The sequence below is a fragment of the Mangifera indica genome, chromosome 1 (genome assembly GCF_011075055.1).
Source record: "Mangifera indica cultivar Alphonso chromosome 1, CATAS_Mindica_2.1, whole genome shotgun sequence".
Lineage (NCBI taxonomy): Eukaryota > Viridiplantae > Streptophyta > Magnoliopsida > Sapindales > Anacardiaceae > Mangifera > Mangifera indica.
Genome location: NC_058137.1, coordinates 9,706,066 through 9,722,286, shown reverse-complemented (window position 1 = coordinate 9,722,286; position 16,221 = coordinate 9,706,066). Strand labels below are relative to the sequence as shown.

Genomic DNA, 16,221 nt, shown 5'->3' with positions numbered 1-16,221 from the left:
ACCTTTAAAAACAATGGGTCTGAGTCCTTTGGTTAGGGGATCGACCAACATTGCATCTGTACTAATATGCTCCACCATGATGTCTTCTTTCTTTACAAGGTCCCTGACTGTAAGATATTTACCTCTATATGTTTTGACTTGCCACTAATTTTATTGTTTTTGCAAAAAAGCATAGCTGCATAATTATCACAGTAGATCACAAGTGGTCTAGAAATGGAGTCAACCACTCGAAGCTCAAAAATATAATTCTTCAACCACACGACATGGGTAGATGCCCCATAACAAGCAATAAACTCTGCATACATGGTTGAAGATGTTACTAATGTTTGTTTGACACTTTCCTAAGATATGGCCCCACCTGCAAGCATAAAGATGTACCTTGAAGTGGATTTGAAGTCATTAGGACATCCACTGAAGTCTGAATCAGAATATCCCACCACCTAAAGAGTTTCCATTCTTCTGTACACAAACATAAAATCTTTAGTCCTCTGCAAATATCTCATGACTTTCTTTACTGCTACCCAATGATCAGAACCAGGATCAGCAACATATCGACCAAGAACATTCACAGCAAAAGCTATGTCAGGTCTCGTGCACACTTGGGCATACATCAGTCTCCCAATCATACTAGCATATGGTTTATCTTTCATGAATGCCCTTTTAATGTCATTTTGAGGTCACTGTTTGTTACTTAACCTATCTCTTTTTATAATAGGTACATCGCCAGCTCTACAATCTTGCATATGAAATCTTTTAAGAACATATTCAATATACACCTTTTGAGATAAGCCGAGCAAACCACGATTTTCTATCTTAGTGGATTTCAATGCCAAGAACAAAGGAAACTTCCCCAAGATCTTTCATGTCAAAGGCTCTAGACAAAAACTGCTTAGCCTAAAAAAGTATACTGTGATCACTGCTTGCAAGCAAAATGTCATCAACATAGAGTACCAAGAAAATAAACCTGCTCCCATTAATCTTCATATACACACACTGATCAAATTTATTTTCAATGAAGCCATGTGAGGTCACAACCTCATCAAACTTAAGATACCATTGTCGAGAGACTTGTTTTAAACCATAGATAGACTTTTTAAGTCTACATACTATATATTGTTTCCCATCAACCATAAAACCATCTGATTGTTTTATATACACCTTCGTATCAAGATTACCATTGAGAAAAACTATCTTTACATCTATTTGATGAAGCTCTAAATCAAAATGTACTACTAAGGCTATGATGATTCTGAACGAATCCCTTGAGGATACAAGTGAAAATGTCTCATTGAAGTCAATCATTTCTCTCTAAGTAAACTCTTTTGTAACCAATCTTACTTTGAATCTTTCTATCTTTCTCTTAAGATCTCTTTTAGTTTTGAAGACCCATTTATAACCAATAGGCTTGAAACCTTCAGATAACTCTACAAGATCCCAAACCTTATTTTCTTTCATGGATTGCATTTCATCTTCCATTACCTTTATCCACATGTCTGCACTTGAGCTTTTAATTACTTCAAGGAATGAAACTGGATCAATCATATCTCCAATATCATACTCATTTTCAACCAAATAAACATATATATCTGAAATGGCAACCCTCTTTTGTCTTGTTGATCTTCTAAGGGGTACCTCGACTATAGGATCTTGAGTTATATTTTCAGGAATTTCAATTGGTGCAGAGGTTTCTTGAGCTTTAGTTATTTCTCTTCAGATAGAATCATTAATCCCAGAGGAAGGAGACAGAGGGAATGTGACAACTTCTCCATGATCCTTGATAGGGGAACCAATAATAGCAGGAATCTCAGTAAGTATTGAAGCATCATGAACATCAAGCTCAAGAAACTTAGCGGTTTGAGACTTAATTATCCTTGTGCCATGAGAAGGACAATAGAATCTGTATCCCTTAGAATGAGATGGGTATCAAACAAAGTAACACCTGATGGAGCGAGGATCAAACTTTTTCTTAGTAGGATTATAAATCCTAACCTGTAGGGCAACCCTAAACTCGAAAGTGGTTAAGGCTAGGCTTTCTACCAACCCATAATTCAAAAGGTGTTTTGGGAACTGATTTACTGGGAACTTTATTCAAAATGTATAAGGCTGTTTTGATTGACTCTCCCAAAGATATTCAGACAAGTTAGTCCTACTCATCATGCTCCTTCCCATATCCATAAGTGTGCGGTTATGCTTTTCAACCGCACCATTTTGATCAAGACTCCCAGACATAGTGTATTGAGCAACTATACCACATTCTTATAAGTACTTGGCGAACGGACCTATATGTTGGCCTAAATCTCCATGTCTTCAATAGTATTCACCCTCTCAGTTAGATCTTACTACTTTAATAACTTTCTTCAATTGTTTTTCCAATTCAGTTCTGAAGACTTTAATTTTTTCTAAAGCATCATATTTTTCTTTAATCAAATAGAGAAAATCATAACGAGAGAAATTATCAATAAAAGTGATAAAATATTGACAACCACAAATTGTAGTAGAGTAGGGCCTACTAATATCAATATGAATCACTTCTAATAAATTTGAACTGTGAGTTGCCCTTTTTTTTTAGTCTTGGTTAATTTTCCCCTGATACAATCAACACAAACTTCTAGATCATCAGAATTTAATGAGGGAAGAATATTATCTCTTATCAGTCTTTCAATCCTCTCTTTAGAGATATGCCTAAACCTTTTATGTTATAATAAAAAAGATTTTTCATCAATCAATGATCTTTTCCTTACATTCTTTTCAACATTCATAGAAGTAGAAGTATTGGTTGGAGCTAGACACACACAATATAATCCATTGTCCATAACATATTCACCAACAACTTTTGAATTTAAAGACAATGCAACTAAAGATTTTTCAAACTTAAAACAAAATCCACATTTATCCAAAGTTGAAACCAAAATCAAATTCCTTCTAAATGAAGGTACATATAATGTATTATTTAAAACTAACTCAAAACCACTTTTCAACCTAAGGCAAACAACTCTTATATATTCTACTTCAATTTTTGCATGGTTTCCAACTTTAAGTGTCCTCTCAGCCTCACTTGGTCTCTTTTTGCTTTTAAACCCCTGTAAAGTAAAAACAACATGCACAGTTGCTCCACTATCAAGCTACCAAGAATTTGGAGATATATCAGCAAAATTAGATTCAAAACACACAAGACTTAGTGGGTTACCTCTCTTTTCTAACCAAGACTTATATTTCATGCAATTCTTCTTCATATGGCCTTTTTTCTTGCAAAAGAAACACTTACCAAGATTTTTCTCCTTTGTTGCATTTGAATTTTTCTGGCCTTGACCATGCCTTTTATTCCAATCATTTTTAGGAGTAGTAGGATTAAACTTACCTTTCTTATATTTTTTCTTACCATGATCATCTTTAGAATGAAAGACAAAAAGAACCACGTTATTCTTTTCCCTCTGGATCTTACACTCTTCAGCAACATACTTAGTAATCAGACTATCCAAACTCCAAGTTCACTTTGTGGTGTTATAAGTTGTCTTGAGCTGGGAAAAGGTTTAAGGTAGGGTAGCTAGAGCTTGATGAACAACAAACTCATCAAGCAAAGAGATCTTATGATTCTTCAGTTTGTCTTGAATGTGAACAAGTTCAATATATAGTCTCTAACACCCCCAGATTATGTGTATCTCATATTAATCAATTTAGTAACAAGAGATGAAGCTTCAACATTGTTAGAGATCTGAAATTGTTTCCCTACAACAGTGAAGAATTCCTTAGCAGTCCCATCAACTGGCAGTCCACTAAGAATATGTTTAGCCACAGTCTTTTTCATAGCCATTATGCATAAACGATTTGACCTCTCCCACTTACCAAACAAATCTTTCTCTTCAATGGTACTCTTATCAGTAGTATCAACTGGCTTAGCTTGAACAAGTGTTATATGTTGACTCAATGAGTCATTATGCTCTTATTTTGATGATAACAAACTAATATGTCCCTAAACATATTGACTAATGATTTTACTTGAGTGTGAGCTTAGATTGCAAGGATTTATCTAATGCACTTGAAGGAGTTTCAAGATGGAAATGAAAGAGAAGAGTCAATTGAAGAATTATTGAAGATTTGAAGAAAAACTCAAGTGTTAGGTAGATATATTTGTAATTTAGAGCATTCGTTTTGATTAGAATATTTATTTGCATGGGATAGCTCACTTGAAAACTCATTTTCATATCTTTCACATTTTGGGTTAAAATGTCGTTTTTCAAACTTATTGGTTTAAGCCAATTCTTTCACCAAAGTTTATTAATTCTTTTAAAATGATGAAGTTTTGTGAACTACATTTTCATATCTTAAAGTTGGTTTTGAAAGAATTTTCAAAAATGGGTTAAATTATCACTTTTCAAAGTTTTAGGGGTCAAATTGTAGTTTTTGAAAATTCAGGGGGTAAAATGTAATAAAATTTGGTCGACCGAATTTCACCGACCGAATCAGCTTCCGAATTATCCAGAAGCCATGTATTTTAGCTTCAAAAATTCGATCAACCGAATTAAATTCGGTCGACCGAATTTTGGTTTGAATTTTTCCAACGGCTAGTGCCACGTAAGCTCCACGGAAGTGTCACGTCACATCCGGTTGACCGAATTCCATTCGATCGACCGAATTGTGTGTTTTCTGGAAAATTAAAACGGCTATGTTTGTGCACAACGGTAACTTTCCTTATTTTCCCCTATATAAACCCAATGAATTTCGTTCGAAAAGAACTTTTGCCACCAAAAACTTTCATATATTTGAGGGCAAATTAGTTTTGAGCTATTTTGACTTGCAAATTATTCTCTCTAATCAAAACCCTTGCTTATACACTTTGTAATTTCATTTGCTTTGGGTTGTACTAAGCTTTAACTTTCATATACACTTTTGAGAGAGATCATATTTCAATTTCATACTAAAATTCGTGCTATAAAAGAGTGAGGTTCACTCTTGGAGAGATTAGCAAATTTCTAGTGAGAGAAATTGAGCTTTAACATTTGTAAAGGTTAATAGCACCTTGGAAGCTATTTTGGTTGTGAAGAAAAACTTGGTTGAGGTTTAGTCAACCAAGAATTAGTGGAATACTCCAAGGGAGAAAGCTTGGAGGAGTGGACGTAGGCCGGGTTGAGCCGAACCACTATACATCGCGTGTTTGATTTTCTCTTCCCTTAAACTCATACTTTATGTTATGTTATTTTGATTGTGTTGGTTATTTGAAATATTTTTAGTTATTCTCACAAATTGGATTAAGAATAGGCAATATTAATTGATTTGAATAAATTGTTCTAATTCTCTAATTAGGTAAAGATTGTTTTAAATTGCCTAATTCACCCCCCCCCCCTCTTAGGCCATTCGATCCTACAATTGGTATTAGAGCTTGGTTGCTCATTATCATAAACTTAACCGTTTAGAGCAATGGCCATGAACCTAGGAAAATCCCATACCGTTAGTGAAAGGCTTGCCCCTAATAGACCGCCATTGTTTGATGGCACCGGATATGCCCATTGGAAAAATCGCATGTCGATTTTCCTTCAAAGTGATTATGAATTGTGGGATGTAGTGCAAGATGGACCTTTTGTTCCTATGAAAGAAGTGGATGGAAAACAAGTGCCCAAAACTAGGAAAGAAATGACCCCTCAAGATAAGAAGAATATTGCCATTAATGCTAGAGCTATGAATGTGTTATATTGTGCATTAAATGAATATAACTTTAACAAGGTACAAGCTTGTACCTCGGCTAAAGAAATTTGGGAATTATTGATGGTGTCAAATGAGGGGACTTCACAAGTCAAAGAGACTAAAATTAGCATGCTCACACACTCATACGAGTTGTTTAGGATGAATGAAAATGAAACCATTAGTGACATGTTTGATAGATTTATTACTATTGTGAATGAATTGAAAAATCTTGGTAAAGTTTATACTAACCAAGAAAATGTCAAGAAACTTCTTAGATGTTTGCCTCCCTCTTGGGATCCCAAAGTAACGACAATCGAAGAAGCAAAGGATGTCAAGACTCTACCTCTTGAAGAACTTTTAGGTTTACTTCTCACTCATGAGTTTACTATGAAGCAATGACAAATTGAAGAAGTGGAAAAGAAGAAAAAGAGTATTGCCTTCAAATCATCAATCAAAGAGAATGAAAAGTTCCTAGAAGAGGAAGAGGAGACATCAAATGATGAAGATGAAGACATTGCACTCTTGAGTAGAAAGATTGGAAAGCTTCTAAGGAATAGAAAGCTAAGAAGAAATGGAAACTTCATAAAAAGGGATGTTTCTAAAGGTGAAAGGGGAGAAAGACAAAGGAGGGAACAAATTGTGTGCTATGAATGCAAGAAGTCGAGACACATCAAATATGATTGCCCTCTCCTCAAAATTGGTAGATCGAAAAAGAAAGCAATGAAAGCTATGTGGGACGATAGCGATGAAAGTGAATCCGAAAGGGAGGATAATAAAGTGGCCAACATGTGTTTCATGGCAACTACAAATAATGAGGTAACTAACTCTAACTCATCTAATACTTTTGATGATTTAGATGACATAGATGATGAGATAGATGAAAACCCCTCATATGAAGAGTTATATGATACACTTGAAGAGATGAATGAAAAACTTGCTCTTTGCATGTCTAAAAATGCAACCCTTAAAAAGAAAAATTTTAATTTGGAAAAGGAAAATGAATCCTTAAAGAAAGAAAATGAAAATCTTAACCAAAAAATCCTTAAGCTTAAAGGAAAAGAAAATGAAGAAAACAAGTATTCTATTTTTGAAAAAGAAAAACAAAAGTTTGAAAATGATCTTTGCATAGCCAAAAAGGAAAAAGAAATTATAGAAAATGAAATTGAAGTTTTAAAAAGGGGAGCAAAGGATTTAAGTGAAATAGTTTTAAAATTTAAAAATAGAAAAGACATTCTTGATAAAATGCTTGGTGTGCAAAGGGGAGTCTTAAACAAAAGAGGACTTGGTTATAAACCTTTTATCAAGGCAAAATATTTAAAAAATTATTTTGTTAAAGCTCCAACTTCAAGTGAATCAAATATAACTTGTAATTATTGTGGAAATAAAGGTCATATCTCATCATCTTGCCCAATTCAAAAGAAACATCATAAGGGCACTAAGAAAGTGTGGGTTCCTAAGGGAACAAAAACTAACCACAAAGGACCCAACATGATTTGGGTACCTAAGTCAAATTCTTGAATCTTCCATTGTGTTTAGGAACCTAAAAATAAAAGGAAGAAAAGCAAATGGTTCCTCGATAGCGCTTGCTCAAGACACATGACTGGAGATATCTCACTTTTCTCGACAATAAGCAAGAAAGATGGAGGTCATGTCACCTTTGGAGACAATGCGAAGGGTAAAATTATTGGCATTGGAGATATTGGTAGCAACTCTCATATTATCATTGAAAATGTTCTTTTGGTAGATAGTCTTAAGCATAATCTCCTTAGTATTAGTCAACTATGTGATAAAGGATTTAAAGTCATTTTTGAGCCAAATAGTTGCACTATAGAAAATATGAATGATGGAAAAACAAGTTGTGTAGGAAATAGAGATGGAAATGTTTACACTATAAATGTAGAAAATGCATCTCATGAAAATCTATGTTTCTCCGCATTGCATGAAAATAGTTAATTGTGGCATAGAAGATTAGGTCATGCTAGCATGGACTTGATTTCAAAAATCTCCAAGAAGGAGCTTGTAAAAGGTCTTCCGAAAATAGATTTTATTAAAGATAAAATTTGTGATGCATGTCAATTTGGTAAACAAACAAAAAATTCTTTTAAAAGTAAAACTCATATTTCTACATCTAGACCTTTACAACTTCTTCATATTGATCTTTTTGGTCCTTCAAGAACCGCAAGCCTAAGTGGAAAACATTATGCTTTTGTTATTGTTGATGATTTTTCAAGATTCACTTGGGTACTTTTTCTTGCATCAAAAGATGAAGCCCTCCATGCATTTTCAAAATTTATCAAGAAAATACAAAAAGAAAAAGAAATGCATATTTCTTGCATTAGAAGTGATCATGGGGGAGAATTTGAAAATCATTTATTCGAAAACTTTTGTGATGAGCATGGTATTGAACATCAATTCTCTTGTCCTAGAACTCCCCAACAAAATGGTGTTGTTGAAAGAAAGAATAGGACAATTCAAGAGATGGCTAGAACCATGTTAAATGAAAAAGCTTTACCTCAATATTTTTGGGCGGAAGCCGTAAACACCGCATGCTATGTTTTAAATCGTGTTTTAATAAGACCATCTTTAAATTTAACTCCATATGAACTTTGGAAAAACAAAAAACCAAATATTGGTTATTTTAAAGTTTTTGGATGCAAATGCTTTATTTTGAACACAAAAGAAAACTTAGGAAAATTTGATTCAAAATCGGACATTGGCATTTTTCTTGGATATTCATCATCTAGCAAAGCATATAGAGTGTTTAACAAAAAGACACTAGTAGTTGAGGAATCCATGCATGTTATTTTTGATGAATCTAATCCTATAACTAGTGTGCAAGTTGATATTAATGATGATCAAGTTAAAAATGGTGACCAAACGGAAATTCATGATTCACCAAATGATGATAAGGATGAAGCAAAACAAGAGCTAGAACATGAAGAAGATAAAGATAAAGATCTTCCTAAGGCTTGGAGGTATGCAAATGCTCATCCTAAAGAATTAATTATTGGTGAGGAAAATCAAGGTGTTAAAACTAGATCATCCTTTAATCTTTGTAATAATTTAGCATTTCTTTCACAATTTGAACCAAAAACATTTCATGATGCATTAAATGATGAATTTTGGATTTTAGCCATACAAGAGGAACTAAATCAATTTGAAAGACATAATGTTTGGGAACTAGTCCCTCGTCCGGATCATCAATCCGTTATTGGCACAAAATGGGTTTTTAGAAACAAAATGGATGAATCCGGAGTGTTTGTTAGAAATAACGCTAGATTAGTGGCTCAAGGCTACAACCAAGAGGAGGGAATAGTTTTTGAAGAAACTTTTGCACCGGTAGCTAGACTAGAATCCATTAGGATGCTTTTGGCATTTGCATGTTCCAAAAATTTTGTTTTATATCAAATGGATGTCAAAAGTGCTTTCTTAAATGGATTTATCATGGAGGAAGTTTATGTTGAACAACCTCCCGGGTTTGAAAGTCATGATTTCCCAAACCATGTTTTTAAACTTCAAAAAGCTCTTTATGGTTTAAAACAAGCGCCCTGAGCATGGTATGAACGTTTGAGTAAATTCTTGCTTGAAAAAGACTTTTGCATTGGAAAAGTAGATACTACATTGTTTATTAAGAGAAAAGAAAATGATATTCTTTTGGTTCAAATTTATGTTGATGATATCATCTTTAGATCTACTAATGTTTCTTTGTGTGAAGAATTCTCTAACCTCATGAGCAAAGAATTTGAAATGAGCATGATGGGAGAACTCAAGTATTTTCTCGGACTTAATATCAAGCAAAGCAAAGAGGGTATCTTCATCAACCAATCTTCATACATCAAGGACTTATTAAAGAAGTTTGGCATGGAAGGACTAAAAGCTTCAAGCACACCAATGAGTTCAACTATCAAGCTTACCAAAGATGAGAGTGGGCCAAATGTTGATGTTAAAATGTATAGAGGTATGATTGGCTCTCTTTTATATTTAACCGCTAGTAGACCCAATATTATGTTTAGTGTGTGCTTGTGTGCTCGATTCCAATCATGTCCCAAAGAATCTCATTTAAAAGCCCTTAAAAGAATCTTCAAATATTTACATGGCACTAGATTTTTAGGGTTGTGGTATCCTAGAGAAACATCTTTTGAGCTAGTGAGCTATTTAGATGCCGACTTTGTCGGAAGCCAAGTCGATAGAAAAAGTACTAGTGGTACTTGTCATTTTCTAGGTCATGCATTAGTTTCATGGTTTTCAAGGAAACAAAACTCCGTAGCCTTATCAACCGCGGAAGCGGAATATATTGCCGCCGGTAATTGTTGTGCTCAAGCCTTGTGGATGCAACAAACTCTTAGGGATTATGGAGTTAACCTATCTAAAACTCCAATCTTGTGTGATAACACAAATGTTATTAGCTTATCCAAAAATCCCATTCAACACTCTCGAACCAAACATATAGAAATTAGATATCATTTTATTCGAGATCATGTTCAAAAGGGTGATATTTGTCTTGACTTTGTATCCATCGAAAATCAACTTGCGGATATTTTTACAAAACCTCTTGGGAAAGAACGTTTTTGCAAACTTAGAGGTGAGCTTGGGATCATGGAATCACCACATTAGCATTTGCACTTAAATATCATTGTGGTTGTGGTGTTTTGGATTAATTGAGAATGTCAATATATGTTTTATGCATCATTTCATGTTTGACCATCCTTGATAGTTTTCTTGTACCAATTATTCTTGCATTGATTTTTAATGTGTTTGATTTAATTTTCCTCATATTTAGCATCAAATTTCATTGTACTTTATGTTATTGAGTCAAAATTGCATAGTTGGATCATTTTGGCTTGTTTATACTCAATATGGGACAACAAAGTGCATAAAATATACACCAGAATTTTGCAGAATTCGGCTGACGAATTGGAAAATTCGGTCGACCGTTTGCTACAGTGATTCTGCAATATATAAGGGCAAATGTTTCTCCACCTTTTTATATCATGTTTCTTCAACTTTTTTTTATCAAATTGGTTCCCAACATTTTTTCTACACTTTCTAACCAAAATTATCTTTCAAAAACATCATAGTTCACCTAAATTTTCAACAAAATCTCTAAAGATTTTAGACCCTAAAAATTTGAATTTTGCTCCAATTCATCCAAAATTCGGTTTTTGTCTTAAAATACCTTTTTTAGTTATCCTTTTTTAATTTCAACTATACCATTGGATTTCTCTCACCATTTTTAACTTGGGTGTGTATTCAAATTTCAAATGTGAGAATGTTCATTTACATTTTTGCCCTTGTACATACATTTGAAGCCATGGTGCATTTCATCTCATTTTATTGCACTCAATATGACATTTATACTTCTTCTCTATTTTCCATTTGAAAACTTACTCTTGTGCTTCATTTTATTTAAGTTGATACTTATGTGATTAGTTTGTGCATAGTTAAACACTTGTTTGGATTTTTTTTTTTATTGGTTTAGCCTTGATAATCATATCTTCTATGTATGTGTTAAGGTATTTTAGTCTTTCTTTGCCTTGTGGATATATATCTTGCTTATTTTCCTTTTTATAATGACAAAGGGGGAGAAGTTATACATGTTATATTCTATATTTGATTACGGATACATTTGATTATGATTATGGATGTGATATTTAATGTCTATGGATTTTCCACATGCTTTTATGTTTTATCTTGTTTGAATTGTTAATGCTCTTATTTTGATGCTCATACTTATTTAGACATTATATTCATGCACTATGTCTTGATGATTATTTTTGGGCCATTTTGGTGGTCATTTGCTTTCACATTCTTTTGTCTCCTTGATTATGTCATTTTATCCATTGCCTTATTCTTTTTGATAATGACAAAAGGGGAGAAAAGTTTGATTGGCAATTGCTACTTTCATTTCATTGATGATGTGGATATTTTAATGAAGATATATGTTGTGGATATTGTGGATATTTTGATAAGGATATTGATGTTGAACATATTATTATTTGCATATATTCAGGGGGAGGAAACTTGATTTTTTAAGACAAATTCTTGCAAAATTTTTTAAAAATCAAGTGTTTCTTAACTTCAAGGAAATATATTCATTAATATATTTTATAAAATTCCTTGAAGTACATATGTGTTTGTCATTATCAAAAAGGGGGAGATTGTTGACTCAATGAGTCATTATGCTCTTATTTTGATGATAACAAACTAATATGTCCCTAAACATATTGACTAATGATTTTACTTGAGTGTGAGCTTAGATTGCAAGGATTTATCTAATGCACTTGAAGGAGTTTCAAAATGGAAATGAAAGAGAAGAGTCAATTGAAGAATTATTGAAGATTTGAAGAAAAACTCAAGTGTTAGGTAGATATATTTGTAATTTAGAGCATTCGTTTTGATTAGAATATTTATTTGCATGGGATAGCTCACTTGAAAACTCATTTTCATATCTTTCACATTTTGGGTTAAAATGTCATTTTTCAAACTTATTGGTTTAAGCAATTCTTTCACCAAAGTTTATTAACTCTTTTAAAATGATGAAGTTTTGTGAACTACATTTTCATATCTTAAAGTTGGTTTTGAAAGAATTTTCGAAAATGGGTTAAATTATCACTTTTCAAAGTTTTAGGGGTCAAATTGTAGTTTTTGAAAATTTAGGGGGTAAAATGTAATAAAATTTGGTCGACCAAATTTCACCGATCGAATCAGCTTCCGAATTATCCAGAAGCCATGTATTTTGGCTTCAGAAATTCGGTCAACCGAATTAAATTCGGTCGACCGAATTTTGATTTGAATTTTTCCAACGGCTAGTGCCACGTAAGCTCCACGGAAGTGCCACGTCACATCCGGGTTTTGATTAGAGAGAATAATTTCCCCTATATAAACCCAATGAATTTCGTTCGAAAAGAACTTTTGCCATCAAAAACTTTCATATATTTGAGGACAAATTAGTTTTGAGCTATTTTGACTTGCAAATTATTCTCTCTAATCAAAACCCTTGCTTATACACTTTGTAATTTCATTTGCTTTGGGTTGTACTAAGCTTTAACTTTCATATACACTTTTGAGAGAGATCATATTTCAATTTCATACTAAAATTTGTGCTATAAAAGAGTGAGGTTCACTCTTGGAGAGATTAGCAAATTTCTAGTGAGAGAAATTGAGCTTTAACATTTGTAAAGGTTAATAGCACCTTGGAAGCTATTTTGGTTGTGAAGAAAAGCTTGGTTGAGGTTTAGTCAACCAAGAATTAGTGGAATACTCCAAGGGAGAAAGCTTGGAGGAGTGGACGTAGGCCGGGTTGAGTCGAACCATTATACATCGCGTGTTTGATTTTCTCTTCCCTTAAACTCATACTTTATGTTATGTTATTTTGATTGTGTTGGTTATTTGAAATATTTTTAGTTATTCTCACAAATTGGATTAAGAATAGGCAATATTAATTGATTTGAATAAATTGTTCTAATTCTCTAATTAGGTAAAGATTGTTTTAAATTGCCTAATTCACCCCCCCTCTTAGGCCATTCGATCCTATATTATATCCTAATCATCCATAGCCATGACAAACTCAATATCTTGCTTCCATTGCCTGTAATTACTTCCAACTAGGACCTTAACAGTAACATTGCTATTGTTCACAGAAATAAAGACTAAAAGAAGATAATGCAACAAATTAAAACATAAGTAACAATTAATTAAAGTAGCTTTAAAATAAATAATGAAACTTGATAAGCTACACCTTATAGAGATTCCTTGGGCATCATCATCAACTCACCTTTGAGCAGAAAAAATGATATGCAATAAGGGTCCTAAACACAAGGTTATATATATAAACTTCATGAGGATCTTTAGAACATATGATGTTCAAAAATAACATCACATTTTGGCAGATATATTTTCTAGATCACAGTTCATCATTTTCTTGATAGGGTAACAACTTTATGTGGACCTTTCGAATATATGATGTTCGAAAATAATATCACCTTTAGACAGATATATTTTCTAGATCATAGTTCATCCTCTTTTTTATGAGATTGATTGATCTTAGTAATTAATCTTATGTTTTTTTTTATATTTAATACACACAATAACCACCTTTAAACAGGAAATTATATGTATTAAAAATTATTGAATGTATCATTCCTGAAGGGAATATTTTTGTAAGCCTTAAAATGTATCGCTATTGTGAAAACTCATAAATTATTCCTTGAAACAAAATCATGTTGCTCTAATTTTAAGATTTCATGAGACCTAATACCTTATGATCTTTGACAATCCTTCTTAAGTTTGTTGCATCTAAGTTTGTGAACAATAATTAAAAAAAAAATTTACCCAAAATATTTGAATTTTAACAATTTTAAGCCCTAATAGAGTAAAACATGCCAACACAGCAACAAAACCTATTACACGTGCTATCACGATCCAGGAAACATGTTTCACGTGCTTCCATGCACTGCCAGAATAACGCACGCGCTCAAACGCGTCGACACACACTTAGCACACCTTATGGCACGTGATTGCACACGCAAGTACCAGATTTGTTTGGGTCAGGTTGACCCATATGCAGTTTGGGTCAAATGACCCGGTTTGACCAGATTTGGTCAAACTGGTTGTTTGACCCTACAGGTCAAGTTATCCGGTTAGGAAAACCCAGATCTAACCCGTGATATTCAGAAACCCTAATTGCTGAATTTTATGATCTCTACCTGCTGATTCTGCCATGACATGCCACGGATTTAATCGCCTACTCTAATAAATCTGTTTTCTATCAAGATTCTAATGTCAAGATGGACGTCGGTGATGAAATTTGGTCGTTATTACACAGCAGTAAGCGAAACAAGAAAACTGGAAACTTTGGCATGAGAAAGATTGCCAACAGATAGACACGTCAATTGGGTCCGAAGCACGAAAAAAAGGCTAGTTATGATAAAGTCCAGCTCGACACTATAGAGTGTCGGGCCAAGCCCATGGCCTATCGAGCTAGGCTTAGGGCTTTAATATTAGGCCCATAGGCTGGCCCGGTACTGTTTATAAAATAAAAAAAAAAAATTTTGGGCAATAGAAGCACAAAATTTGCTTCTACTGCCTTGTGGTAGAAACATATTTCTGCTTTTGCCACTTGGCAGATTGGCCTCTCCTTAATTTTTTTATTTTTTAAAATAAATCTATTCTATTTTCCTTCATTTTTAATTTTATTTACAAATCTTTTAATTTCTCAATCTCAATTATTTCATTATATTTTCAATCTCATTTTCTCTCATTAACTCTCTTTCAAAAAATATCTGAATTCGTAAATAATAATTATTTATATTTATAATTTCATTTTTATTTTAATTTTATCATTACAAATATTATAAAATATCTAAATTCACAAATAATAATTCTTTATCTTTGAAGAATTCAGAGATTTATATATAAAAGATGAGTAGATAAATGTTATATAGTAGATATATTTTATTTATGTTTTGTAATTTAAACCGTAAGTAAATTAATTTATTTGTACTATGTTATCAATTTATAATATTTTTCATTATGTAACCACAGTGTTCCTCCGCCACAAGTGAGAGATTATAAATAAAATATTCGGGATACTGTCATTGGTTTTAATAATTGAAAAATAATTTGTGTTTAAAAATTTTAACTAAATTTTTTTTTAAATATTGATTAAATGGGTCGGGCCGGCCCGATTGAAGCCTAACCCGACCCGGCCCAATTAAGGCCTATTATTATATGGGTCAGGTCTTGGGCCTTTATATTTCAATGGGTCAGCCCAACTCGAAGGCCATTACTGTTTGGGCCTTGGGCTGGTCCCATTAACCCAATGGGCCAAGCCGGAGCTAGCTCGGCTCGACTCGACCCATTGACTTCTCTACCGGTAGCCTTCCAGTCACAGAGAAAAAATCGTCGTGGTTGCCACAGCTCACGTCGGTAGCAATTGCGACGGTGCTGCCGCCGATGTGAATTATTATAGATCCTAGGGTTTGTTTATGCATGTGTATTTTAATCAAAATAACAATAATAATTGAACTAATTTGAATTATAAAAAAGAAAAAAAAACAGTCCTAATTTCAATTTTCCAAAAATTCCAGATTTTATATCTATGTTGATTTGCTCTGATACCACATGTTAAAACTTTAATTAAGAACATAATTTAATACAACCATGCATAGAATATAGAATACTGAATTCTTATATTAAATTGAACATAGAATTAACAATTAGGGATATATAAAAACATGTTTGAGTCATATCTCTGAAATCAAAGATCTTCAGAATACCACTTGAAATTTAAAAATATGTTATGACAAGTTTTCCACTCTAGAAACCGCCTTATGATGGCTTTGAATGTGTAAGCATGTTAAAAATTAGGTTTTGGAGTAACGACCTAAACTATTTATAAGAAATTATTTGGACATTCCCATTAAAAGTCCAATAACTGAAAGCTCACACTAAACTGTTTACCAAGACTAATAACTTTTAAGTGTAATGAGCATGTCTTTATTGATCACTCAAACCTATTTGTAAACTGACATTGGATTAATA

The 16,221-nt window shown here is 33.0% G+C and overlaps 1 protein-coding gene across 1 annotated transcript; it reads right to left on the bottom strand.

Annotated features, from left to right (window-relative positions):
* Positions 1 to 341: 341 nt before the first annotated feature.
* On the bottom strand, positions 342 to 650 carry LOC123213269 (secreted RxLR effector protein 161-like). The gene is made up of 2 exons (XM_044632699.1): positions 522 to 650; positions 342 to 440 (listed from the first exon to the last, which is right to left on the bottom strand). The coding sequence occupies exons 1-2, from the start codon at positions 648 to 650 to the stop codon at positions 342 to 344; spliced, it is 228 nt and encodes a 75-aa protein (XP_044488634.1).
* Between the last annotated feature and the right edge of the window lie 15,571 nt (positions 651 to 16,221).

What these genes read in the sequence shown, in the direction of transcription:
- LOC123213269 (XM_044632699.1), bottom strand. Translation starts at nt 650, where the DNA reads ATGAAAGATAAACCATATGCTAGTATGATTGGGAGACTGATGTATGCC. An exon ending in ATCCTGGTTCTGATCATTGG is followed by an intron (nt 441 to 521) that starts GTAGCAGTAAAG and finishes GAAACTCTTTAG; the next exon opens with GTGGTGGGATATTCTGATTC.